Below are 24,851 nucleotides of genomic sequence, written 5' to 3' on the forward strand. Positions count from 1 at the left end.
TCGAAATCGAGCCTTCATCCTCCCAAAGGCATTTTCCACCACTCTTCTTGCTTTTGAGAGCGGTAATTAAATTCCTTCATCTCATCATCCAGATGGGCCCTGTGGCTAAGTGTCTTGATCAGATGTGATGTCAGGGTGAAGGCCTGGCCACAAACTATGAGCGGCCGTACTGGTGTTCCACTGATGTTTGCCACAGGTGACTGAAATGCCGGACTTTGCACAAACTCTGCCAGGTTGAACTGCTCGTACACGTATGCACCGTGGCAGTGGCTGGGTTTGCCAACCCTGACAAAGCGGAACCTGTACTTATTGCCAACCAGGGTCACCAGTATGATGCTATACCTGCAAAGTAACAACCTTAACACAGTTCAGTCATAATTCAGGTGTAATTAGATTTGTAATGCCCCCTTTTTGTCAACAGCAGATATCTAACTTTGGGTAGTGACTACAGCTATCTCAAGGTGGCTTCCTGGCTCAGAAAACATGTTTTGCAAGAATACTGCTGTGCTATTATGGATGGCCATCTTGAATCATATGGGGTATAATAGGGGCGAAAACTGTGATGTGCTAATATCATCAGCACTGTAAAGCAACACTGATGGGGACTATATTTCGAGTACAAAACCATTTAAGCAGAGATAAAGTTACTGCAAAGGCTAGACAGACAGTACTTGATAATCATTTCTTCACTGGAAACGACATGCCAGCGTTGGCCCGCCAAGAAACGAAAGACAAATTATCAAGCGGTAACACCGTCCATCCTTTGTAGTTATAATAGTCTGTTGCTTCTCCTTTGGCAGCGAGACAGGAAAATGGCAGCCGTCCAACGCCCCAACTCGCTGTGGAAAGTCCAGCACAGCACTGCACTCCTTGATGTGGTCAGTGAGTCACTCTTCGCATGGCATCGTGAGCCAGTCAGGCTCATGGTCAGAAATTACTGCTGTACAGAATTCTTTGTATAAGGTGTTCACAGTTGACCGGCTGACTTCAAAGAGGTTCGCGATCGATCTGTCTTCAGCTGACGAGCACAGTTTCTATAAGCTTATGGCGGCCCTCTTTTCGACGGAAATCACCGGCCTCATGACGGTATCCTTGCACTGCAGTGAGGGTAGACGTTTCCACTATGAAGCGGAAAGTGGCTGGATAGACGCAGAATGATTGCTTGAAAAAGTTTTCGCTGAGGTGAGAGGCAAGGTGTACTAAACCACCTCTCTTTCGGATGAAAATGCAGTGCTTGCGGTGTACAGCGCCGCTACACCTTGCGACAGCGTTGGCAGTTGCAACAGCACTTGTGAGGAGTAGGCGTCTTTTCAAACTTGCACTCTTTGCCATGGCTGCTTCGCTTTCTGCTTCCAAGCTTGTAGACGCGGCCATCATGATGGCGATTTTGCGCTTTTTTCGGTCGTCATCGCTTTGGGCGAAACGGCACAACACACAATGATCGAAGAAATAAGACACACGAAACGAGCTTGTGTAGCATGGATGGCACGGGATCCAGGATCAATCGGGGAAGGGTGCACGTTTCCCCTGCCAGTCGGCACATCTACTCATCTAGACACCATAGGGGGAACGGGTCAGCGGATGTGGCTATAACAATGCTTGCAGTAATTTCTTTTTTCATCCTACTTGGTGCAGGTCAGTGAAGACTTCATAAGCCATGGTATGCTGCAAAGCATTTCGTGTGCAGGCGCTTTTTGCACTGCTGACACTGGTTCGTCGTGCTTTTCTTGCACTCTGCACACCTCCCCTGAGTTGCTGAGATGATGTAGTGGCCATCAGTTTTCCTATCCTCCCATCTCTGATGAACCCAAGGTCCAGGCTGCACAGTGATTCTCTGCTTGAGGTGCAGCAAGGACATGGCGAAGTCCCGCCGAAATGCTATTTGCATCATGGTGGCATCAGTTCCTTTGTGAAGCTCGCAGTGGAGGAGCCCTCCTGCGACGACAGGCATGTTCAGACCATTGCTGAAAAGGTTCCACCACTGTTTTTTGCTTCGAAGTCTTGGGCGATAACTTCCGAGGAGGCGGTCGAGAACATCTACTCCTCCTATGCCCTCATTGCATTTTTTGATCAAATATGGTTGAGGAATGTCTGCCTTTTTGTTTGCGAGTCGTGAGAAGCGTTTTGCTGTTCCAAGAGGCTCATGGCCGAGGTGGTTTGAAGAAACTGTGACGACTGTATTGTCGTTCCACCTGTATGTGTAGACCGATCCATTGCACTTGTAGTGGAAAGAGTCTTTTTCCTCTCTTCCGACGTCTTTCAAGCTCTTCAGTGGACAACCATCGGTTCTTGTACCTCGTGCAGTCCCCGTCGCTGGAATCCCCTGGTCAACCAGTTTCGTCAGGAGACTGTGTGACGTGAAAACGTGAAAAAGTTTTCAAAGTAGACTTCATGCTGTTCAGGGGTGGGCAGGACAGGTGCCATATTGCTAACAACCCTCAGCCCGAGAGGTGCCTTCTCGTCATGAACAGATCGTGATCTGCTTCACTGGCACTTTCGCAAGAGCACTCGGCTATCACGGCAGCCAAACACACCTTGTGTTAAATTGCAGCACACTTAAATGCTGTGCATTGCACATCTTGTTAATCAGTCCCTTTCAACGAAAATCAATGGTGGCAAAGAAATCTTTTTCGTTTATTGACAATTTTGTTTAAGGGTTGTGGGCTCCAAAGAAGCTATACAATGTGGTTTGGTTCAGGTTGGCAGCTGCTTCACTAAGTAGGCATTCATATTTGTTAGGTTGCATGTCTGCTCCAAGTAGCCCTCTTGCTCGAAGTAATGATGAAGTACTTCAATTGCTTGGCTAGCCTCATTAGCTGACACTGGAGAGCTCTCATTGTTGTCATGGTGGTTGTTGTCCTCTTCACTGTCATTCCGGATGGCTTCCTCAACTTCCTTCAAGAAGATGCCCAGGTAACGCAAAGTGTTGCTTGAACGTTATCTGAATGGTCACAAATGTCTGAGAGTAACGTTGTTGCCTGATTGTTGCTAATGTCACTATTTTTTGATCACCAGATAACGTCGTAGTATAATGTTTATGCTACATTCAGGGGATGTTGACGTGATGTTATGACGTTATACTAACAAATCATGCTAAAAGTTACGTTGCCCGAATGTTAGTAGAATGTAATCTGATGCAATGCATGCACTAGCTCCTTGAGGAACATATGGGTAAACGCTATATAACCAGCACCATCCGTTCATACTAGGGAAGGTGTGCCCAGTGTTGATGAATTGTGCGTGTCCCTGCTACCTTCCAGAAGTGGCTAATGTATATGCGCTTATACGTCAACGAGACACACCAAAAGGTGGTTACACAGTAATTGTGGTCTACAGTAGAATTACTCCAGCACTGCTGACCTGTCACATTGAATGACAGGCACTGCAGTGGAAAAATTACACCAGGTGCACATGTGAGAGCCCTTTACATCATTTATTTTGCATTGCACATCATTCGGGTCATCCATTCTGTGAATGAGACTGCACATCGCTGGGTCATCCACTCCACTGGAGTCACTAGATTAAAAGAATAAAAACACAAAAGTTACCATTATTCAGCCAAAGTTCAAGAGAGCACTTACAAAGTAATCGGCTATGGAAATAATTTGTAGGGTGAAAATTGTGTATGAATTATGCCAATATTTATTAGAGAGATAATGCGGAAATCAAGAAGACTAACCCCTTCTCGCGGGTCGGGGACCGTGAGCTATCATTCCGGGAACTCCCGGTGAGTTTTGTCGGGGCGTCGTGACTGTCTTACCGGACGAAATGTCCGAAACCGTGAAATGCAAACTCAGTGCGGAACTAAATGTGGTGTCTGTGCACAAGCTGGGCGGGAACCCCGGTTGCGGTGATCACCTTCACGGGGATCAAGGTGCCATAGACAGTTGTACAGCTACGAAGGACTCCCTGTTCACCTGTATAAGAAGACAGTGCCTGCATGCCACCGCTGTGGCACAGTGGGCCATCGGGCCGATGCGTGCCCACGACCGCAGCCCGGGCGCTGCAGATGCTGCAGGCTCCAGGTTCCTGGTGCCACTACTGACGGCCCCAGTGGAACACGAGTGTATTCCAAGCTGCCTCATCTGTGGAGGCAGCCACCCAACCAGGTTCCAGAAAGCCACCAAACTGGGGTCCCCACCCGAATTCAAGCCGAAGACAAAGACGGGGCTCAAGCAGGGTCCTCCGCCCAAGGCCATGAAAGCACCAGCTAACCCAAGGCCCAAATTGGGCCATTGAGAACTGTCACGTCCGGGACCCAGGCGGGGCCCTCTGCTCCTCAACGCCAGGGACTTCCCGCCCTTGGCCCTCGTCCAACCACAGGTGAGCAGTTGGAGTAGGGCAGTCTCCGGGCCGCCTCCCCATCGCTCCCCTACCCAAACCGCCCTACAGCAGCAGGTAGAGGAGCTCAGGCACCAGAACCGAATTCTAGCTCGCAAAATTCAAGAATTAGAGGCCAAACAGGCAGGAAGGCAGGAGCCAATGCAGGAAGCTGAGCCAGAGGACGAGGATGACGGATAATCCTTGACATCCTGCCTCACTAGCGTCTCACGGCAGTTGGATCAGTTTCCACTGCTGGTCACGTCAGCAGCCTCGAGTCCCTGCAGCGCCAAACCAAGCAAGTGGCAGCCTTCCCAAATCAAATCATGTCAGCAGTCCGGTAGTCCTTCCAGGACATGTTCAAGGCGGCCTTAACGCAAGCACTTCCCGACCTTATGGACCAGGTCACTGACTCGGTCCTTAAGGCCTTGCAGCCCTGAGTCAGCACCCAAATTAAGAACTCCACTAGCTGCGAATCCCCACAGCTCAGACATAAAACAGGCTCCCTCCAGCAGCGTAGGAACACTGTTCATGGTCGGCTGCCGGTGGGTCGGTGTGGCCCCTCACTGGGGTTGCACTGGCTCCCGGCCAGAGATAGTCTGCCAACCCCGTAAATAAATACAACAAGATGACTAGTAGATTCAACAGGAATGCTAAAAACCTTGAAAAATTCCAGATCATCCAATGGAATTGCAGGGGTTTCAGAGCTTGGAAAAAGTGGTCACACCTCCAGCTCTACTTGCAGTCCCTAGGTGACATGCCGGCGCTTATTGCCCTGCAGAAGCCCGGCATAGATGCTAAGTTCTCGTCCTATAGCACCTTTTAGGGGATTCCCCACGACGTGCATCCTATTGAATGAGGCTTACGCCTTGGTTCAGGTCGACTTAGACTTGACCACCGAGCAAGAATACACAATGGTCTGGGTACTGCCTCTCAGATGCCGCGACCCATGAAAACATATCCTCAATGTATACTGCCCTCTACATTAGCCGCCCGTAACATTCAGTGCAATCTTCCTTCGTGCAATCAACATAGCAGCTAAAGAGCGTCTAGTGATCGTTGGAGACTTCAATGCTCCCAGCCTTCATTGGGGCTATCACTTCGAAAAGGCAAGAGGACGTAAGCTGGTGGAGCTCATCTCCACCCTCAGCCTCACGTTGCCCACGGACCCGGCGTATCCAACCCGATTTGGGAACTCGGTATGTTTAGTTGGTAGTTTGCAAGCATTTCGTATATGTCATCCAGGTTTTTAAGTAGCCCTCAGCAGTTCCACTTGATGATGCTCTCTGCAGTCGTGTTTGTTTGTGGGGAAGAGTAAAGCGACATATTTAGACATCGCCGCCATTTAGAGGCGGCTTGACTGGAATATGTTTTTTTGGCTTGAGGCGGTCCAGAATACTCCACCTCTCTTTGGGTAACCCCCTGAACGTCTTTGACACTGAGGAGTCTGAAATCGCGTCCATTGCCTCCGGAGAAGGCCTAGAGGTGATCAGGGATCTGTCACAAGGGATGACTCCCTGCCGTTAATTTTGTTGTCCAAGAGGTCCGAGAGAAGTTAACCTCTGGGACATTGAAGATCTGTGCAGCCAGTGGCTGCTTGATGCGGAGCCAAGATGGGCGCTCATCAGCGATGCTGCATTGCGTGCCCGCCGTGACGAGACGCCAGGTCCAGTCTCTGAGCAAATGGCGCATCAGCTGGACCATTGCGCTGCTCTCGAACCTTGAGTACTCTGAGGAATAAGCAAAATCTTGGCCTCTGGGTCTAAAACAGGAATAAATTTAGCTACAGCTCTGAGATGAGTGAGGGTGGTGCAATGCCACTTCCGGCGTTGGAATCTCATTCCTGTTGTTGGGCATCTCGTTGCACTTAGTAAGTGTTGGCAAGGGTAGCTTTACGGAGCCATGAATACCTTCTATGAGAAAGCTAGACGCCCTTCTTCCTATTGCCTCTGCAGTTCCAGCACATGTCCTTTGTGTCGAGGGGGGAACTGTGACCACCGAGTCTGCAAATGTCTAAGAACTCTGTTCTTGCAAGGGGCCTGTTGCTCTGGTCATCTAAGATGGCATACATTTTTGCAGTCTTGTGAGGCTGAGTCGGATGACTGACTTTTTCCAAGCAGGTCTTAGAGCAGGATTTGGCACCGTTGCTCTGACCGCAGACCTCGGTGCACTTAGATGACATTTCAAGTGTAGAATCCTGGTCTGGACTTGCATCTTCAGCACTGTTCTGAGCTACAGGAGGCTTATGGCTGACATTTCCAGCGTGAAGCGCCGTGGCATGCCGATCGCTACCACAATCGTTACATTTGAGAACTGTTTTGTAGTCTCTTGCAAAGTGGTCTGTAGAAGCACAGCACCTGAAGTATATCCCATAATTTTTCAGCAGAGACTTTCGTTTATCTGGCGGCTTTTCTCTGAAGGCACGACACTTCCGGAGGGGGGTGAGGCTTCCTGTGCAGAGGTCAATACTTGGTTGTATCATGCCACTTCTTTAATGCGTTTGGGGGCGGATGGTCAGTGCTTGCTTCCACGTCCGTCACTTGCACTGGTTTTTCTCCTGCTGTCATTCGTTGCCCATCTGTCTGCTCTTGTGAACCTTGAAGGGGTGCTGCTTATGAATTTTAGTTTGAAGCAAGGATCGTTTCTCGTTTTCGCTTGGTCCCTGATAAATTTGGCAAAGAACAGAAGAAGGGGGAAAGGCGACCTGATAATTTTTTTTCTACTTCGAGCCGTTCGCAATGCACATCTCTTGTAAGCACTGGGGCAGCTTTTCTACAATGGGGTTGACCCCTCTTGCTCTCTCGAGATAGGAGAGCCCAGTCAGGTGAAGGTCACATTTTGCAGCCTCAACTTGCGTCTCATAGCCTGAGTCGCTTTGGGGCGTTAAACCCCATAAACCAAACCACAAGCCATCAACTTAAAGAAGCAGGTTCCCAGCTCTCTCAATATCTGGATGTTTTCGTCGGACTGTCTGGGGAAGCTCGAAGTTCTCAAGACAGCCTCTTCTATAATTTTGGGGCTACCCTAGCATTCCCCAAGTCTTTCCCAAACTACCTTTAACCCGACCTCGGGACTCTTGACGTGCACGGAACGTAGCCTCTTTGCGTAGCTTGACGACTCGGTCCCAAGCCATTTCATGAGAAGGTCAAGTTCCTCGCTTGCCGTGACTTCGAGGGTCCACAACCGATAATTTTAAAGGCATTTGTTGAACTTCGTAAGTGGGGTACTGTCAAGGTCGCGTCGAATCAGATGCTTTTTTTTATTCGAAAAGTCTGCCATGAGGCATAAGTTGAGAAAGGGGGAGTGGAATGTAGTTTACAGAAAGTTAAAAGAAGGAGTGGAGACCAGTTTCGGTGAGCTAGTCACATAGGCTGCTGGTGAATTGATTCTCCATAGTCCACTTCACGTTAGTCCCCTTGGCGGTTCCACCATAGGCCGATCTTCCTGAGGAGCCGTTGTCTAATAGGGGCCGTCGCTGGGCAAGTCCACAACAGGTGCCGCACATCAGAAATGTCCGGTGCAGCGGTGCAGTGAAGGCACCTGTCAGTTGCTGGCAGATCTTTGACATGCCACCTATGGTCATATGGGGTTAGAGCCGCCCCTGCCCGAATCCGGCGCACTGATACCTCCTCCTGCCGAGTAGGACTACGGGGGAGAGGGTGCGAACACGGAGGAATTAGAGCACTTGGTGTGCATGGTGCTTCATTAACGTTCTGAAAGACGTAACGCTCCCCTCTCTCATACTGCTGCGATCGCTGGCGCGGGTCGATGCGCACGTAAGATTGGTCAAGCACGTAGTCAAAGGTACGTTGAGCGCGGTCTTCGGATGCCTCGGAGACAGCCCGGCATATGTGATGCTCCCCGCCGTGCTGATCTACGGGAGCCTCCAGGACCTGCGCTTGTGCTTTCGTGGTGGCCGCTTCTCTTTCCAATTGCATGACTGGCGACTTAGTGTCCAGCTTGGCTTTGTTGAGCTTGATTGCTGACAGAGATGAAAGCTTTCTTTGTTCACAAAGTTGTAAACGAGAATTTCTGAACTCCAAACTCAGTGGGCAGTGCCTGCTCTCTTATTTTTTCAGCTCTGTCTAAAGTGATCAGAGCTCTAAATGTGCTGTGGTCATTAGAGCTGCGCCATTTCAGTGGAAGTAAGTGCCAGTGACACAACATCAATGACATTAATTTCAGTTGAAGTTAGCACCAGTGATGCAACATAAATGACATTAGAAAGCATTTTGGGCTCTTAGTACGACACGCGCATGATCATGCTCCAACTTGTTGGAGACAAGTACATGCAGAAATTTGTTTTCGGGCTCAAATTCAGCTGCACTTATCTCACTTTGCTTCCACCCAGGTCTCTTCCAGTTTCACCGCAGCTTCTTTCTTCGTAAGAGAAGCCTGTACTTGCACCGCGCCAGCCTCCGCTCTTGCTGTTGTTGAGATGGCTGAACGCTCCGAACAACGGGAGCGTGACGATTGCTGTGACTGCAAAATGCAAAAGCACGCAAAGAGCATGCAAAATGAGATTGGTCCGAACTCAGTTGAGCACAGCTGGCAACTTGCGGTCTTGTGATGCCATGTCGTCCGTGGCTGCGACGCGAAAACGGAACTTCCGAAGATTGGAGCCAGCCAATGGAGCCGCTGAAGACACAGACTGTACTGTCATCGCATTTTTACTATTCTGATTCCATGGCACACATTGAGGTTGGGGTCACTCCTCAGATAGATGACAGGTTGCAAACACAAGGAAAGTAAACTTTATCTAGGCATTTACAACTTCTAAAAATGCTTTCCTACCACAGTCGTGCAACACGATAGAAGGAACAAATAGAAATGATTTTTATTTCAAGTTTGCTGCATCATATGGCCACCTGGTGTTCTCAAGTGTTCTCAGGTGGCGCATGAAAGTGACAACGTTGAATCACGCTGGCTAGCTCTTCCATGCTTCATAGGATGGGTCACCTTCTGCAGGCCCACACTTGCACCCCGCACACAAGTTCATGAACACAACATACTCTTGTACAAGCCCAGTGAACTGCTCAATCACTGCGCCTACACCTGTGTGTGATGAATGACCCCGGGTCATCCACGAACCATCGAACGAGACAGCGTTATTTTCAAAGTTGTCTAAGTGCAACGAACGGGCGCTGTCCATCATCACTTTTACAGCTGCACATGTTGTTTTTAACGTAACCTTGCCAGGTTTTATTGTGAAGCCCCTTATGGGAAATATTCATTACCGCAAAAACATCGTTCAGTGGGGTTTGCCGATTGCCCGTACTTCGCATTGCCCGTGCACCAAGAATATTTACTGTAAATTGACTTATTTTTTTGCTGCCTTGAGCGCGCGGTGAACTCCAGGCAGATGAAATGTCACCGCAGTTCACGCACGAGAGAGCGAGCCTCTTGGCTAAACCGTATTCAGCATCACCTTTTGAAACGGTCACGTTTTCACCTCACACCTAGCACTTGACGGCACTCCACAGTTCGGTGAAAGATTCAGATTCACGCCAGTGAATGCAGTATTGTCTACACTGCCTTTGGCATCTCGAAGCGGGCGGTCGTCGCAGTTGCCGATGAAATCCAGTTTTCTCTGCGTTGCTGAAGTCGAATGGAGAGCTTATAGCTTTTATCTTGAAGCTGGGATACAAAAATTCATGAAATTCGGCAAAGGAGGTGGGGGAGAGTTTTGCGGGAGGTTTGAAGGTGCTCTACCCCAAAAAACTTCAAACTAAGCCAGTTGCTGAAAAGTCTTCAAACCTCCTCCAAAAAGAACCCCCCTTTGCCTAATATCCATGGTTGACCAACGAGATGGCACCACCGGTGCAATCACCAAGAGAGCGACCCATTTCGTTTCGTCTTTGCCGCAAACTATTGGAATATCCGACTTCTTATTGATTCAGGCAAGTACTCCAAAGACATGTGGTAGAAAGCAATTCTGCCGACCAGATGCCATTTCTGCACAAAAATTTGAGCTCCACCAATTCACTGGTTTAGCTGTGAGCAGCGTTCTACAGCACACCTTTAATTTTGGAACAGTCTGTATTTCCAATCACTCAATCCTACTCTACACCTGCTGGCTATACGTCATCGTTTCAATATTGTGCATCAGGTCTTCAGCCAAGTGTTGTGGCAGGAGTCGCAGGCGAGCGTCCAGCAGAATGCAAAGGAGCCTGATGTGATCTCTCTGCTGTTGCCGCTGTTCCCTAATCTGAGCCAAATGGCTCACACAAGCCCTCATGACATTGTCATCGCCAGCATTCCTGCAGACCAAGCAGTTTAGAGTAGTGCAAATTGGTTAGTCAGTTCACCAAACGTCATGGAAGGAAATCGTGGGCAAAAGAGATGGGACAAGGGAGAGAACAGACAAAGCACAGTCTCACAGTTGACCTTACTGCAAATGCCTTCAACTTTGGGAACACAAACATGTACACTCTCAGTAATGAACAGATTGCAAAACTTACCCAGAATTTTGTTTTTTTTTTCTGCAATGTGCGTGGCCTATAATGCAACACAAAGTTTTCTTCATTAGACGAAAGAACTTGTCTTGGTACGCCTCTTTAACAAAGTAATTGTTCTGCCAGAAACTGTGCCCACGTACAGTTTTGCAGGTGGCAGCTGAGCAGCATCCTGCTCAGGCATGTCCGGGCTGCATCTGCAAGACGAATTTCATTAGGACACTTTTCTTGCACGTGCAGTTTATAGCAGAACACAACCTAGTGCAAAGTAGGTGGATTACAAGAATGTGAAAATCTACCAGGGTATTGCAGATTTTCCTTACTGTTGCTCCCAGGTTTCTGCTTACCGTGCTTACCGCGAGGTCTTGGTATATGCGTTGGGCATACACGGCGAGGCACGGGATGGACTTGTAAATGAAGTGGTTCTTGGCGGATAGACGGCCGAACCACCCAGGGCATGCTGCTCCCTGGACATAAGTCCGCTCTGGCAGTTCACATTCAAGTAAGGTTCCGTCTGGGAGCCTTACATTCCCGAATCCTGACACGAAGTCGAAAACGGGTTCAGGAAGTGGGAGCTTGAGCTCTACCATCCTTTGAACAAAGACGCACTCATCAAACGTGAGCGGGTGTTTGTTCTCTTGGTGTATGTACAGCATCCGCGTGTAGCAAGACGCTGCACAATAGTAGGCCACGCATGCCTTGGACACTACTCTTCCAAAGGTTGGCGCTTTCGCTGACAGATCGTGTGAAACTTGATCGACCAGCGTAGTCAAGCCGTCCGCTCCTGGGGTGAACACGTGTCGTGTCGGGGCTGGCTTCAACTCGTACCCTGCATCTGGATAATACACCTCCTTCCAGAGGCGGTCGTTCTGTTGTGCGGTGCCGACCTTGGATGGAAATGTACCTCTGGGGGGCAATACTAGGCCAGGCATACCTTGGACACTACTCTTCCAAAGGTGGGCGCTTTCGCTGTCAGATCGTGTGAAACTTGATTGACCAGCGTAGTCAAGCCGTACACTCCTGGGGTGAACACGTGTCGTGTCGGGGCTGGCTTCAACTCGTACCCTGCATCTGGATAAAACGCCTCCTTCCAGAGGCGGTCGTTCTGTTGTGCGGTGCCGACCTTGGATGGAAATGTACCTCTGGGGGGCAATACTAGGCCAGGCATGCCTTGGACACTACTCTCCCAAAGGTGGGCGCTTTCGCTGTGAGATCGTGTGAAACTTGATCAACCAGCGTAGTCAAGCCGTCCGCGTCTGGGGTGAACACGTGTCGTGGCGGGGCTGGCTTCAACTCGTACCCTGCATCTGGATAATACGCCTCCTTCCAGAGGCGGTCGTTCTGTTGTGCAGTGCCGACCTTGGATGGAAATCTACCTCTGGGGGGCTCATCAGACGGAGGGTTTTCCGATGTAGGGGCTGGCACCGGCGTGGACCTAGATCCACTCCTTCGGGACCTTTGGGAAGGACCGCCCCGCCTCGTGCGCAGGTGGTCGCCTCGACCGCGAGCGCCGCCGCGAGTGCCTCCGTGAGAGTAAGGCTCGAGAGCCTACCTCTCAGAGTTATCGCTGCCGCGCTGGCTGCTCACGTATTGACGAGAGCGGCGGCCAGACTGTCTGTTTGCAGACATTTAGCTTTGTGGGTCGCGCTCAAAAGCTGTGAGTGGCCTCAGGCGAGGCAGTGGCTCCACATGCCCCTGCGTTGCCTGCGTGGAGCTGCAGTGCCAGAGATCAAGGATAGATATGCAGCAGCATGGTAACAGACTTTGCATAGGAACCTTGAATATTTTCCCTAAATCCTAGCTGTATTCCTGATTGTGAGGGTTTATCCTAAATGTTCTTTGTTTTCACTAGTTTAAGCAAGACCGCTTTAAAAAAGTGCTTTCAAAGCTCTGCTCCTGCTGAACTTTTGGGCCTAGTTCTTTTATCATGTTTATTTCCATGTTGCCTTGTCAGGCCCATCATACCATGTGGTGTAGGTCTAAGCTTGTACCTAAAAAGCCTCCTTTTTGTCACTAACCTTTCACCACCACCATCATCAGCAGCATGGACAAAGCTGAAAAGATATTAACGTGTATGTTTTACACCAGGATAAACGGAATGAACTTTTTGAATAACCAAGTGCAGTTGCTAGTGATATTTGTTTGCGCAAAATTATGTTCTTTTAGCGGCCTATTGTTTCTCACCTTGTATCATCGTCCTCTGCACTGCACAGGACTCTGGAAAAACAAATTATGTAGTTTAAATTTTTATGATCCACTCTCATGAGAGCAAATGCAGCTGCTTGATTACACATACAGATTTGAGGACTACTGGTCATTGCACTGAGGCACAGATAAGAAGAGGGTAACTTGACAATGGAAACATGTGACTTGACATTGACTCCCATAGCAAAAGAAATCCTAGCGTTCAGCTTAAAGTTGCTAGCAGTGTAGATATGCGTCAAGAATACTTCTAGATGCACTAATCATATAGTTTGATACACTGAAGTAGTTTTTGTGCTGTCCTGCTTAGACTACCCCAGCAGTCACTTTCCTGCTATGGGGTGCCTGCGTTTTGTTCAATGCAGTGCTCTATGGGACGCCCGTGTTGTTGAACTGCCATATTTTTGGACTTGCGAAGTCACATTATGCTCGCTTTGGCTCTGTTCTCCTTTTCACATGTATTTCTACATCAGGTGTTGCAAAAGTTCTTCGAATTATACCATCAAACTAAACTCACAGTGCAGGCTGCAGTGAAGCCTCCATCAGCTGCATCATCGATTCGAAATGCGGCCACATGACTGTAGGTATATCAGCCGCCCCAGCTCCACTCTTCTGTTTTTCTTTTATTTCTTGTCTTTTCCTCATGTATACTCACATGCTGTGCAGCTTGCTCCTGCATCTGGATGTGTTTTTGGCGGTACTGCTGTTCCCCTTGCATGTGTTTATCTACACTGAGGCGTAGCTGCCGCTGCTCCTCAACGAGCTGCGCAAGCAGGTTGGTTGCTCTTTGATTGCTGCCTCTTTCTCCTTTGCTGGGGCCCTGCTTAGCTCTGGCTTCTAGCATTCTCTTGAGTAGGCTCCATTGTGTCACTTTCCATTGTGTGTCAGGCTGGCAGCAGAGCGTCACAGGCATCAATGCCTGCTGAGGCACCCATGGCAGAGTGTTCAATATCTTCATCCAAGGTGGTGGTTGCACGCGGTTCCTCGTTTCCACTTGTGTGGCCACTCCCCATCCGATGAATGGTCTGAAATGAAAATGAAGTTTCATGACAACATTCCTTTGCGGCAGCAAGCTTGATCTTAATTATATACTGTCGAAAGGGCGAGATGTAGCACTACATAATATTGCAAAAAATAGTATTGATATTCACTTTCAATGTCCTTGGTCAATGTTGTGCAATGCTAGAAGCTTGCACATAAACGTACTCCACAGCGCCATGGATTTCTCGCTAGTTGAAATGCCAACATATGTGTCGCTACTACATTGCTACTATCCAAGCTATGCAAACTCACCTCTTCCACCGTAAGGCAGTCGCTTTCCATCATTTCTTGCTGACTGTTCATCGACAATCAGTTCAAAAATTTGTGGTTGACCCAGTAGTATGGCCATGTGATTTGCCCTTGTCCAGTACCTTTTTTTTTGTTGATGTCTGTGAAACAGCTATGGTTACATAAAAATTAGCTAATTATGTCTGCACTTCATTCATTTTTCACTGTTTCTGCCTTTTGTATGCACAGCAATCAATGTGCCTGTCTAGAGCACTGGGCTAGAAAATAAAGTGAAATTTTTGACTGCTGCTCCATAACTGGTAGAGTGCACTTCTCAATGCAAATGCTATGGCTACGTTGTTAAAGATGGGGGGCCACAATCCCACCGCTGGAACCAGTGTTAAAGATGTTGCTTCTATCCCACCGCTGGAACCAGTGTTGGAGACGGAGGGGTCCTGGAGATGACTAACTCGTTTAGCCCCGCAGGTCCCGGCTCCGAATGACGATGTCGGACTGCGTTATCGAGGAAACTGTACAGAAGGGTTTATTCTACATATTAACAGATGAGAATCGAATCGAATGCTCCGATCACAAACAACGTCCCGTTAAGTACGGTTCGTATTCCCCAGATCCCTGACTGAGGAATTTAGTTTGAAGAATGTTGTCCAATCGGATGGTCAGTTGATGATGCTGGCGGTACCACCCACGGCAGGGCGGTGCTGATGCCCTCTCGCTCTCTCACAGCTCGGGGGATGAGAAGGGGAAGACAGTCATCAAACACAGATGCGTCACCTTGACCACTGCCGCAAGTTTTCTGTGCGTTGCCTCCGTGGGAAAGCAGAATCCCGCAGTCTTCTCGCAGGTGGTTGAACCTCCTCGAACTCCCCCGCCGAATAGCCGAAGCACGAGACCCCTTCGACAGAGCGTCTTTCAATTAGCAGCCTCGCTCAGCGTGACCTTGCGTAGCACCATCCCGTCCGGTGACCCGAAGGCCGACTCGGCCAACGTATACCGCTGCGTCCGCCGTGCTTCCTGTGCATCTCTGCTTCCACCGTTGCTGCTGCTGTTGCAAGCTCTCGCCGCATCTTTGCTTAACGACGACCCACGTCTGGTCGTAATTTCTCCCAGGCCCGTTGGACACAGCGTCCTTCGATCGGTTTGATGGTTCGGAGTGGAACCAGACCGCCCGTCGTCTATGCTTTTGCCGCCGGCGCCAGGCCTCGTCGTATCGCTTGCTTTGCGATGAGTCACACCCGGCTCCCAGGACCGCGATGTCCAATCTTAACAGCTCGTCCGCGGCCCCAAAAATCTCGAATGGCCAGCGTTCACGACCGCTGGGCAGGAAGAGATGAGGCCGGAGTCAGGTGGAAGGGCTGGTTTCCAGAAATGGCATCCAAGCTCGAACATTCAACAAAGAATGGCATCAGTGGACTGTTCCACGAGACAGGGCACTGACCCACAAGTAAGCGCTCGGAATTTGCCAAAGACCCACCAGGCTTCCCACAATGACAACAAAGGTTTACTAAAACATTACTGAATTTTGGCGTAATTTTGGTGCCGAGAAAGCGCAAAATATCCCCTTTAAAATCGCCAAAGACGGACTGCTTGGACAAAAAAAACACACACACACACAGTAGGTTGTCCTACTAATTTTCCCCGCTTAAAACAGTCGGCTTAAACCATCAGCATTTCCGTGCAGTTTTCCCTTCTTGTAACGCACCAAGAAATTGTACTGTTGGAGAGCTAGACTCCATCTGAGCAAGCGACCATTTTTGGGAGACATTTGTCGCAGCCAGGTTAGCGGGCAATGGTCAGTCTCAAAGATGAACTTTGCGCCGTACAGGTAACACGACAACTTCTGTGCCGCCCAAACTAAACGCGCACTCTTTTTCTGAAGTGCTGTACGCTTCCTCTCTACAGGTCAGCTTGCGGCTGACGTACAGAATCGGGTGTTCTTCGTGGTCGTCGCCCACTTGGCTTAAAACAGCACCCAGTCCTCTATCACTGGCGTCACACTGGACTATAAACTCCCTACCATAGTCAGGGGTCCGAAGCAAAGGTCGGGACACGAGCGCTTCCTTCAGGCTCCTGAAGGAGTTTTCTTTTAGGTCATCCCAGTGTACGTCACTGGGTGCTCCCTTTCGTAAGGCGTCCGTTAAGGGACTTGCCCGCTGTGAGTAGCTCGGGATATACCGCTGGTAGTATCCAACCAATCCAAAAAAGGAGCGAATGTCTGTCTTCGTCCATGGCTGCGGAAATACCACTATCGGGGCAATTTTGAACTCGGATGGGCTCCTAGTTTCCTGGCCTACAACGTGGCCCAAGTAGGACACATGAGCGCAACCAAACCTACACTTTTCCGCTTTCAACGTCAGTCCGGCCTGTCGCAAACTAGAAAGCACGCTTGTTAGGTTAGGTGCTCTAAATGCTCTTCCCAGGTGTCCGAAAAAATAGCGACATCGTCTAAATAAGGGAGCGCAAAGCCCTGCATATCCTTCAGTACGATGTCCATGAGTTTCGAGAAGCTGAAGGGGGCATTCTTCAACCCAAAACTAAGCATTAAGGGTCGAAAGGTGCCTGCTGGCGATATGAAAGCAGCATATCGGCTCGCGCTTTCCGAGAGGGGAACCTGCCAATACCCGCGCACGAGATCGAAGGTGGAAATGAATTTTGCGCCGCTCACCCTTTCTATCCTTTCCTCTATGTTGGGAATCGGGTAAAGCTGATCCTTGGTAATCGCATTCAGCTTTCTGTAATCCACGCATGGATGAGGATCTTTGCCTGGGGTTTCAACCAGGATCAGCGGTGAGGTATAGTCACTTTCCCCGGGCTCTATAACCCCTAACATTAACATGCGCTGAATTTCAGCTTCCATTACCTCTTTTTGCCGTGGTGATACCCTGTAGGGCTTCGACCGAATCGGCTCATCAGACGTGAGCTCTATTTCATGAGTCAGGAGATGGGTCTTCCCGGGGCGGCTGCTAAAGAGATCGGCGAATTCGCTCAACAACTGCTTTAGCGCGTCGATCTGGGCCGAGCTTAAAAATTCTGCACCTACGGAAAGAGCCAAGATGTTCTCCATGTGGCCACTAGCGTCAGCGCTTTCCTTCCAATCTGGACTCTCGCCGTCCGGCTCTTCTGGTTCATTTAGCGTCAGATTGACGATCCCGCTACGTTCCACGAACGGCTTCATCAGATTGCAGTGATAGATTTTCACCTGCTTTCCTCTGCCTGGAACCGTTAGCGCATAATTAGTGTCTGAAAGTTTCTGCAAAATTTCCACTGGACCATCCCAGTGAACTTCTAGCTTGTTCTTTCTCGATGGCCGGAGTATCATCACGCGATCGCCCACGGTGAAAGCTCGAAGGCGGGTGTTTTTGTCATAATAGACCTTGGCGGCCTCCTGAGCAGCTTTCATATTTTGGTTTACTAACTCCCTTGTATCGTTAAGGCGGTCCAGTAGCTGAAGCACGTACTCAACCACTGTCTGGTTCTCTCCTGTCCCTTCCCACATTTCTCTCAGCATTCGGAGGGGAGAGCGGAGGGGTCTTCCGTATACAAGTTCTGCTGGGGTGAACCCCGTGGCTTCGTGGGGGACTGTTCGTAAAGCGAACAGTGTGGCCGGCAGACAGTCCTCCCAGTTGGCTTTGTGCTCGTAACAAAGAGCACGTAACACCCGCTTCAGCACCGAATGCCACTTTTCTACACTGTTAGACTGCGGGTGATACACCGAGCTGTGTAGCATTTTTACTCCGCACCTTTCTAGGAACGTGGTCGTCAAAGCGCTTGTAAAGACTGTCGCCTGATCGGCCTGGATTTCGGCGGGAAATCCTATGCGCGCGAACACCGACAAAAGAGCGTCAACTATTTCTGCGGAGCTCAAATCCTTCAACGGAACTGCTTCGGGAAATTTTGTGGCGGGACAAAGCATAGTGAGCAGGTACTTATAGCCTGACTTTGTTTTAGGCAACAGGCCTACTGTGTCTATTACAAGCCGGCGGAAAGGTTCCGAGATCAATGGCACAATTTTTAGTGGAGCCTTCCAGGTCTCTCCCGGCTTGCCCACGCGCTGGCAGGCATCGCACGATTTCACGTAGCGTTCTGCATCTTTGAAACATCCTGGCCAGTAATAGTCCATTAACAGCCGCTCCTTTGTTTTATTGATTCCGAGATGTCCTGACCAGCCATTACCGTGGCAGAGACTCAGAATATCTGCTCGGTACCTTTCAGGCACGACCAACTGATCAAGTGTTTTGCCTTTTCTGTCCTGATAGTGTCGGTACAGTAAGCCTCCTTTCTCATGCATCGTTATGTTTCGTCTCGCGATGCCGTCGTTGGCTGTAAGGCGCAATCTTTCCAATGTGGGGTCCTGTTTTTGTTCTTTTATTAGGGACTCCCTGTTCACCTGCAGAAGGCGATCAAAGTTACGCGAAGCTGGAGATAAAACTGACCCTTCAGACCTCTCTGCCTCATTTACCGACTCAGTGATCGAAGTCTCTGGTCGCTCATCTGCTCAGTCATCCGTCTGCCTTTTATACCCTGGTGGCTCTTCACCCTCCTGATTGGCTTCCAACGATAGGTTGGCTGGTGCATCTCTAACTACCTGAAGTTCGGGAATCTGACTCAATTGAGAAGCGAGCTGGAGAGTTTTAGACCTTGTCAAAGCTTGTACCTCCCCACTTCCGAGTTTCTGGCCTCTCTCGCGTAGCAATTGGTCGGATCGATTCGAGAAAAGGTACGGGAATTGAAGTGGCACGGCCTTTGAAACTGCGGCCTCAGTTAACAACTCTCCAAATGGCCCGCAAATCCTCACTCTAGCCATCGGCAGGCATACACTGTGTTCTTCTACCGCCTGTTTTATCCACGACACTTCTCCCGTGAAGTCGTCCGCTCTAACATAGGACGGATGAACAACGTCCATCGTCGCAGCGCTATCACGAAGCACTTTGCAAGGTTTCCCGTTAACCTGCAATTCGTGCAAGTATGGCCTAAGGAGCTCTAAATTCTCGTCGCTATCATCGATGCACGAGAACACAAAACGCTGCTTTGGACATTTGGCTGCAAAGTGCCCGACACCATTGCAGTTGTAGCAACGCTGTGGCCTACTAGCCTCGAACTCTCTCTTCCCGGCTTTGTCCGCTCCCTCTCTTTGACTGTTCTTCCTGCTTTTCTGGCGCTTTCTTTATGACGCCTCCGACTGCCCAGAACTTCTAGCATGCTGCTTCTTTCTGCTAGGTCCTTGATCTCGCATTGCGTTTCGAGCGTGTGACGCACCCCCTTCAGTGCTCAACCTTCTGCACGAAACGTACTCCTCTGCCAGCTCAGCGGCTCTTTCAACTGTGTCGACCTTTTCCCTGTCTTGAACCCACAGTTTCACTGCTTGCGGAATGCTTCGGTAAAATTGCTCAAGGCAAAAACACTCGATGATTTTGTCTCGGCTTTCGTAAACCTCAGCTCCTTTTAGCCACTCTAGCAGGTTAGTCTTAAGGCCATACGCGAAATCCGGATAGCCCTCACTATCGTTTTTGATTGTGCTCCTGAAGCGCTGTCGGAAAGCTTCGGCTGAAAGCCGGTATCTTTTTAGCAGGCTGGCTTTTACTTTCTCGTAATCTGCTGCGTCTTTCGTGCTAAGTCTCGCTATGACTTCAGCTACTTCACATGGCAAGAGGGTCAGAAGCCGCTGTGGCCATGTACTGCGAGCAAAGTTCTCCCTTTCACAAGTTCTCTCAAAATTGCCCAGGTACAGTCCTATGTCCCGACCAATTTCATACGAATGCATGTACCTGTTCATTCGATACGGTTCTGCATCGCTTGCTCTATCAGGAGTTCCGGCTCTCGCACCAACGCCATCTTTTTGTTTTTAATTTTCAAGCTGTATACGCTTGAGATCCCTTTCGGCCTTTTCAGCTTCCCACTTTTGCCATTCCTTCTCTTTTTCCCACTCCCGTCTCAGCTTCCTACTTACGCGCTTTTTCCTCCTGTTCGGCTTTACGCTCTTTTTCCTCTTTACGCGCTTTTTCCTCCTGTTCCTCTTTTTCTTTATGGGCTTTTTCCTCCTGCACCAAGTTCCATGTATCTGCAAGGTGATCGTTATCCTTGACGTGTTTAAGAATGATATCGCCCAGTTCAATTTTGGTTATTTTGTTCTGCACTTCCACTGACAGTTCCTCGCATATCAACAGCAAGTCCGACCTCCACAATTTCATTAGTTTCATGACAACGCTTTCTCCGCTTTGGCTCTGCTAACTCCACAATGCCTTGAGAATAACCCCTCTCAAACGACAAAGCCCCGATTCCCAGTCAAGATTATTCTCTGAATCCTAAAGCCTGGCGAATCCCATAGCAAAAGCCAAAACGCTCACCCGTTGAGAAAGCACGATGTCGCACGGTCCATCTCACCACTGCCACCAGTGTTAAAGATGGGGGGCCACAATCCCACCGCTGGAACCAGTGTTAAAGATGTTGCTTCTATCCCACCGCTGGAACCAGTGTTGGAGACGGAGGGGTCCTGGAGATGACTAACTCGTTTAGCCCCGCAGGTCCCGGCTCCGAATGACGATGTCGGACTGCGTTATCGAGGAAACTGTACAGAAGGGTTTATTCTACATATTAACAGATGAGAATCGAATCGAATGCTCCGATCACAAACAACGTCCCGTTAAGTACGGTTCGTATTCCCCAGATCCCTGACTGAGGAATTTAGTTTGAAGAATGTTGTCCAATCGGATGGTCAGTTGATGATGCTGGCGGTACCACCCACGGCAGGGCGGTGCTGATGCCCTCTCGCTCTCTCACAGCTCGGGGGATGAGAAGGGGAAGACAGTCATCAAACACAGATGCGTCACCTTGACCACTGCCGCAAGTTTTCTGTGCGTTGCCTCCGTGGGAAAGCAGAATCCCGCAGTCTTCTCGCAGGTGGTTGAACCTCCTCGAACTCCCCCGCCGGATGGCCGAAGCACGAGACCCCTTCGACAGAGCGTCTTTCAATTAGCAGCCTCGCTCAGCGTGACCTTGCGTAGCACCATCCCGTCCGGTGACCCGAAGGCCGACTCGGCCAACGTATACCGCTGCTTCCGCCGTGCTTCCTGTGCATCTCTGCTTCCACCGTTGCTGCTGCTGTCGCAAGCTCTCGCCGCATCTTTGCTTAACGACGACTCATGTCTGGTCGTAATTTCTCCCAGGCCCGTTGGACACAGCGTCCTTCGATCGGTACGATGGTTCGGAGTGGAACCGGACCGCCCGTCGTCTATGCTTCTGCCGCCGGCGCCAGGCCTCGTCGTATCGCTTGCTTCGCGATGAGTCACACCCGGCTCCCAGGACCGCGATGTCCAATCTTAACAACGTGCATTCGGCCTCTAGCTCCAGCAGACTCTTTAACCGAGTACGTGTTCACTTTGTGCGACAGCGCGGTGTCCAAGCGTTCTAAGCAAGTGTGCTGACAACTGTAGCGCACTACCCTCTGTAATGACCTGGGGTCGGAAGGGTCATGAAATAAAGAATGTGTCCGTTGCATGAAGTCAATACATCTGGTGCCAGCTAATCGGCCTGCGCAGCTGCACAAGTTGTCTCCTCGGTAAGAAAATATCCGAAGTCAACCAGGACTGCCCTGTAGCAAAATAAGCAGTTTTGTGTGGTGAACAGCTTCAGGGCGCTGACCATGCAGTCGGTAAAAAAGCTGCCCAAGGCGAACGTTATCCACGGCGGCGTTTACAACACCATGAAGCGTGCGCGCAGCACTGTCTAGACTATTTCTTTTTTTTTGTACGCCGATGTAGCACTCAAGTGGAATGTTATACGAAATATACTCACCTGTATTTGTTTGCAAGGTGTTTCTGTCTTCATTTTGGTTCCTTAACAGTCCTGCCAATGCCAGCGTCGAGCAGCTTTTCCACGATCCGCTGATATACTTTTAAGTTTCGTTTCGCCCTTCTCAAATCTTGCAAGTGGTCTTTCCACAGCTTAATAAGGGCGAATGTCTCACTGGGAGTCCAATGCGCCCTTTCCTCTCCTTTTGGGTCCGCAGCTGCCGCAACCGCAGCAGCCATTGCACGAGTACGAGAGGTAGCACGTGGAACACCGACGTTCAACAACACACACCAAACATGGTGGACTGTGTCGCTGAAAAAGTTGTCTACATCCGGGCGAGAGAGCAAGGGTAATAACTTTCCACAACGGCGTTTCTGTGCCAATAATTTCACGCCAAAAGTAGGTATTTTTTTAGTACAACTCAATAAAAAAGGTTTTAACTTCTCCCGAGCGCAGACTTTTTTTTTTTCATTGCTACCTTCTGTTGTGTATCTGGTGTATACATTCAGTTTCGTGAACTCATTCGATGGCGCATATCATTCGAACCTAACGACATTTAATGTTACCGTGTAGCAGCAGATTAATGGCATTAGGTGCGAATGCACTTCGATCCAAATGACATTAAATTTGCTATTGTGATGGGGGTATTATTGACCATAATGTATGCACCTGCAAAAAGCAGGTTTGCAGGATACGCACCTCTAGCATAGTCTGAGACTATGTGTAGCAATTCCATTCTCAGATTGCTTTGCATTTCTTGTGGCACCCTTGACGCTGCTGGGTGCAGCGACAATAAAAAGTGTATTACGTCATCCATTGACTGCTGAGCCGCAAAGGCAGTTCTAACTGCATCAATTCTAGCATCAACTGCCTCCAGTTCAGCTGCACATTTACGTGACCTTGGTGTAGTGCTGTGTGGGTGCTTCTGTGTGCTTGTTTGCACGTGGGGCACACTGGGGGTGGCAAATATAGCCTCCAAAGGCTCTGGTTCAGCAGGTGAAGCTAGCTGTTGCGGGGCTTCCTCTGCCGGGTAAATCTCAAACTGGGAATCATTCCTCGGTGCTTGCTCCTCATCAAGGCTTTCACGAAGTTCCACTTGCATGTTGCCATGACTACTGCAAGTAAAGTAGGTTGTCATAGAGGCAGTAAATAAATGAAAGCATACGATCAAGCATACAATACTGCAGAAAAGATGTTCCTTTAAAAGTGCGATAAAGATGATATGCGAGTCTTTTTTTCTTTTTTTTGTTTACCTTGCACGATGCGCGCCTGTGCTGGTCTGAGTGTAAGCTGTATGCGCATCCATAAATAAACACTTGTCAGTCAACGCTGTGTTCATCCTCCTTCTCTTCCTGCTTCTTTTTTTGTCCGTGTGCCATTGCGCTGAAAAACTGAGTTTAAATCAAGAATACCAACTAACTCTACTGTAGTGTATAAAGGTGTAGTATTCGACAAAAATTTCTCTTGCTCATAGCCGATCATGAAATGCCGCAGAAGAGCGCGCACATACTTAATAAACACCTGCTCTAAGGACACATCACAAGGCTATGTAGCTCACTTACAATAACAGGGAATGCTCTCGTTTTCCTCTGCTGCCGGGTCTGCAGGCTCTTCGTAATAGTTCCCCGCAGGGGGGCGTCTGCAGCATGCAGACGTTGGTGAGTGGCGACACCACGGGGTTAACCCGAGCATCCGCAGGGACATCCCCGCAGGGGGATGATGGTGAACAATGCGTCACCACGGACCCGAGCATCCGTGCTTAGCCGTGCGTGGCATCGCCGTGTCCGGGGAAAAGGGGATCCTGGTGGTTGAGCCGATGCCGAGCGTTTGGACCTTTAAGGCCCCTCGGCGGAGGCGACACACCACTTTGGCCCCAGCTTCCTGTAGACGGCACCTCTGGCCTGACCCGACCGGGGGAAATCGGCAGTCGCCTTTTCCTATCCTCCCCTCTATCTTTCACTTTCCTATCTCTTTCTTACAACTCTCCTGTCTCCTCCTCTTTTCTTCGTTTTTTTTTCACTTTTCATAGGCGGCTAGGGTTAACCTTGTGTGGCCAACTACCCTGAGTTGTGTCATATTTGGTTATAGTTGAGGTGTACAGCTGGCGTGGGCAGGAATTGCTTTCAAGTTCCGGTCCCGTCCCCTTGTTGGGCTCCATGGTGGGTGGCTGGCACCATGACCGAAAAACTTGAATTTTTTATGGCTCCCCCTTTATCCAGACCTGATCGCTCTCTCAAGAGAGGGCGGAACGAAGCAGATGTTTTTTTCCAAAAAAGAAAAGTGTTTTCCTCAATACCATCTCATCCATAGTGAAGTACAAGATAAGCAAGCAAGAATCCTGTTTCCCTTCCTGGTGTCAAAGTGTTTGACAGAAGCCTTGGGCATTGGCTACAAGGTATCAAAAATGGCCAGCGGTGACTTACTGCTCGAACTGCGAGACAACATCCAGCACTCAAAACTCGTAAACGTTGTGTCTGTTGGAGATATTCCTAGGAGCAGACATACTAGGAGCACACATACTAGGAGCACACACTCCTGTCGCCTTATGTCTACAAGAAACAAATTTAGGTCCCCAAAAAAATAACTTTCTTAAGAATTACACTGTTTTCCGCCGCGATCGGGAACAGGCGAGCCGGCTGTCGGGAGGCGTAGCCATCATAGTGAAAAACGGTGTCCCGGCTCGAGAGCCTAAACTAAAAACAAGACTCGAAGCTGCCGCAGCCACTCTGGTTGCCCATAAAACCATTACAGTGTGCTCATTATATGTCGATCCGCACTTTAATTTAACACTACATGACT

At 49.5% G+C, this 24,851-nt stretch overlaps 1 protein-coding gene and 1 pseudogene across 1 annotated transcript; one reads left to right on the forward strand and one right to left on the reverse strand.

Moving 5' to 3' along the window:
* Positions 1-2,606: 2,606 nt before the first annotated feature.
* On the forward strand, positions 2,607-23,379 carry LOC149324531 (uncharacterized). Its single transcript, XM_089565444.1, has 2 exons — positions 2,607-4,323; positions 22,270-23,379. The coding sequence occupies exon 1, from the start codon at positions 3,769-3,771 to the stop codon at positions 4,237-4,239; it is 471 nt and encodes a 156-aa protein (XP_089421570.1). The 5' UTR covers positions 2,607-3,768; the 3' UTR covers positions 4,240-4,323; positions 22,270-23,379.
* Positions 13,862-19,167, reverse strand: LOC149324532 (uncharacterized; annotated as a pseudogene).
* Positions 23,380-24,851: the final 1,472 nt, after the last annotated feature.

This window comes from Amblyomma mixtum, unplaced genomic scaffold (assembly GCF_055824585.1).
Source record: "Amblyomma mixtum isolate Tamu unplaced genomic scaffold, ASM5582458v1 scaffold_25, whole genome shotgun sequence".
Lineage (NCBI taxonomy): Eukaryota > Metazoa > Arthropoda > Arachnida > Ixodida > Ixodidae > Amblyomma > Amblyomma mixtum.

Bases quoted from the DNA above. Each gene is read 5' to 3' on its own strand.
- LOC149324531 (XM_089565444.1), top strand. From the start codon at position 3,769: ATGTCCGAAACCGTGAAATGCAAACTCAGTGCGGAACTAAATGTGGTG.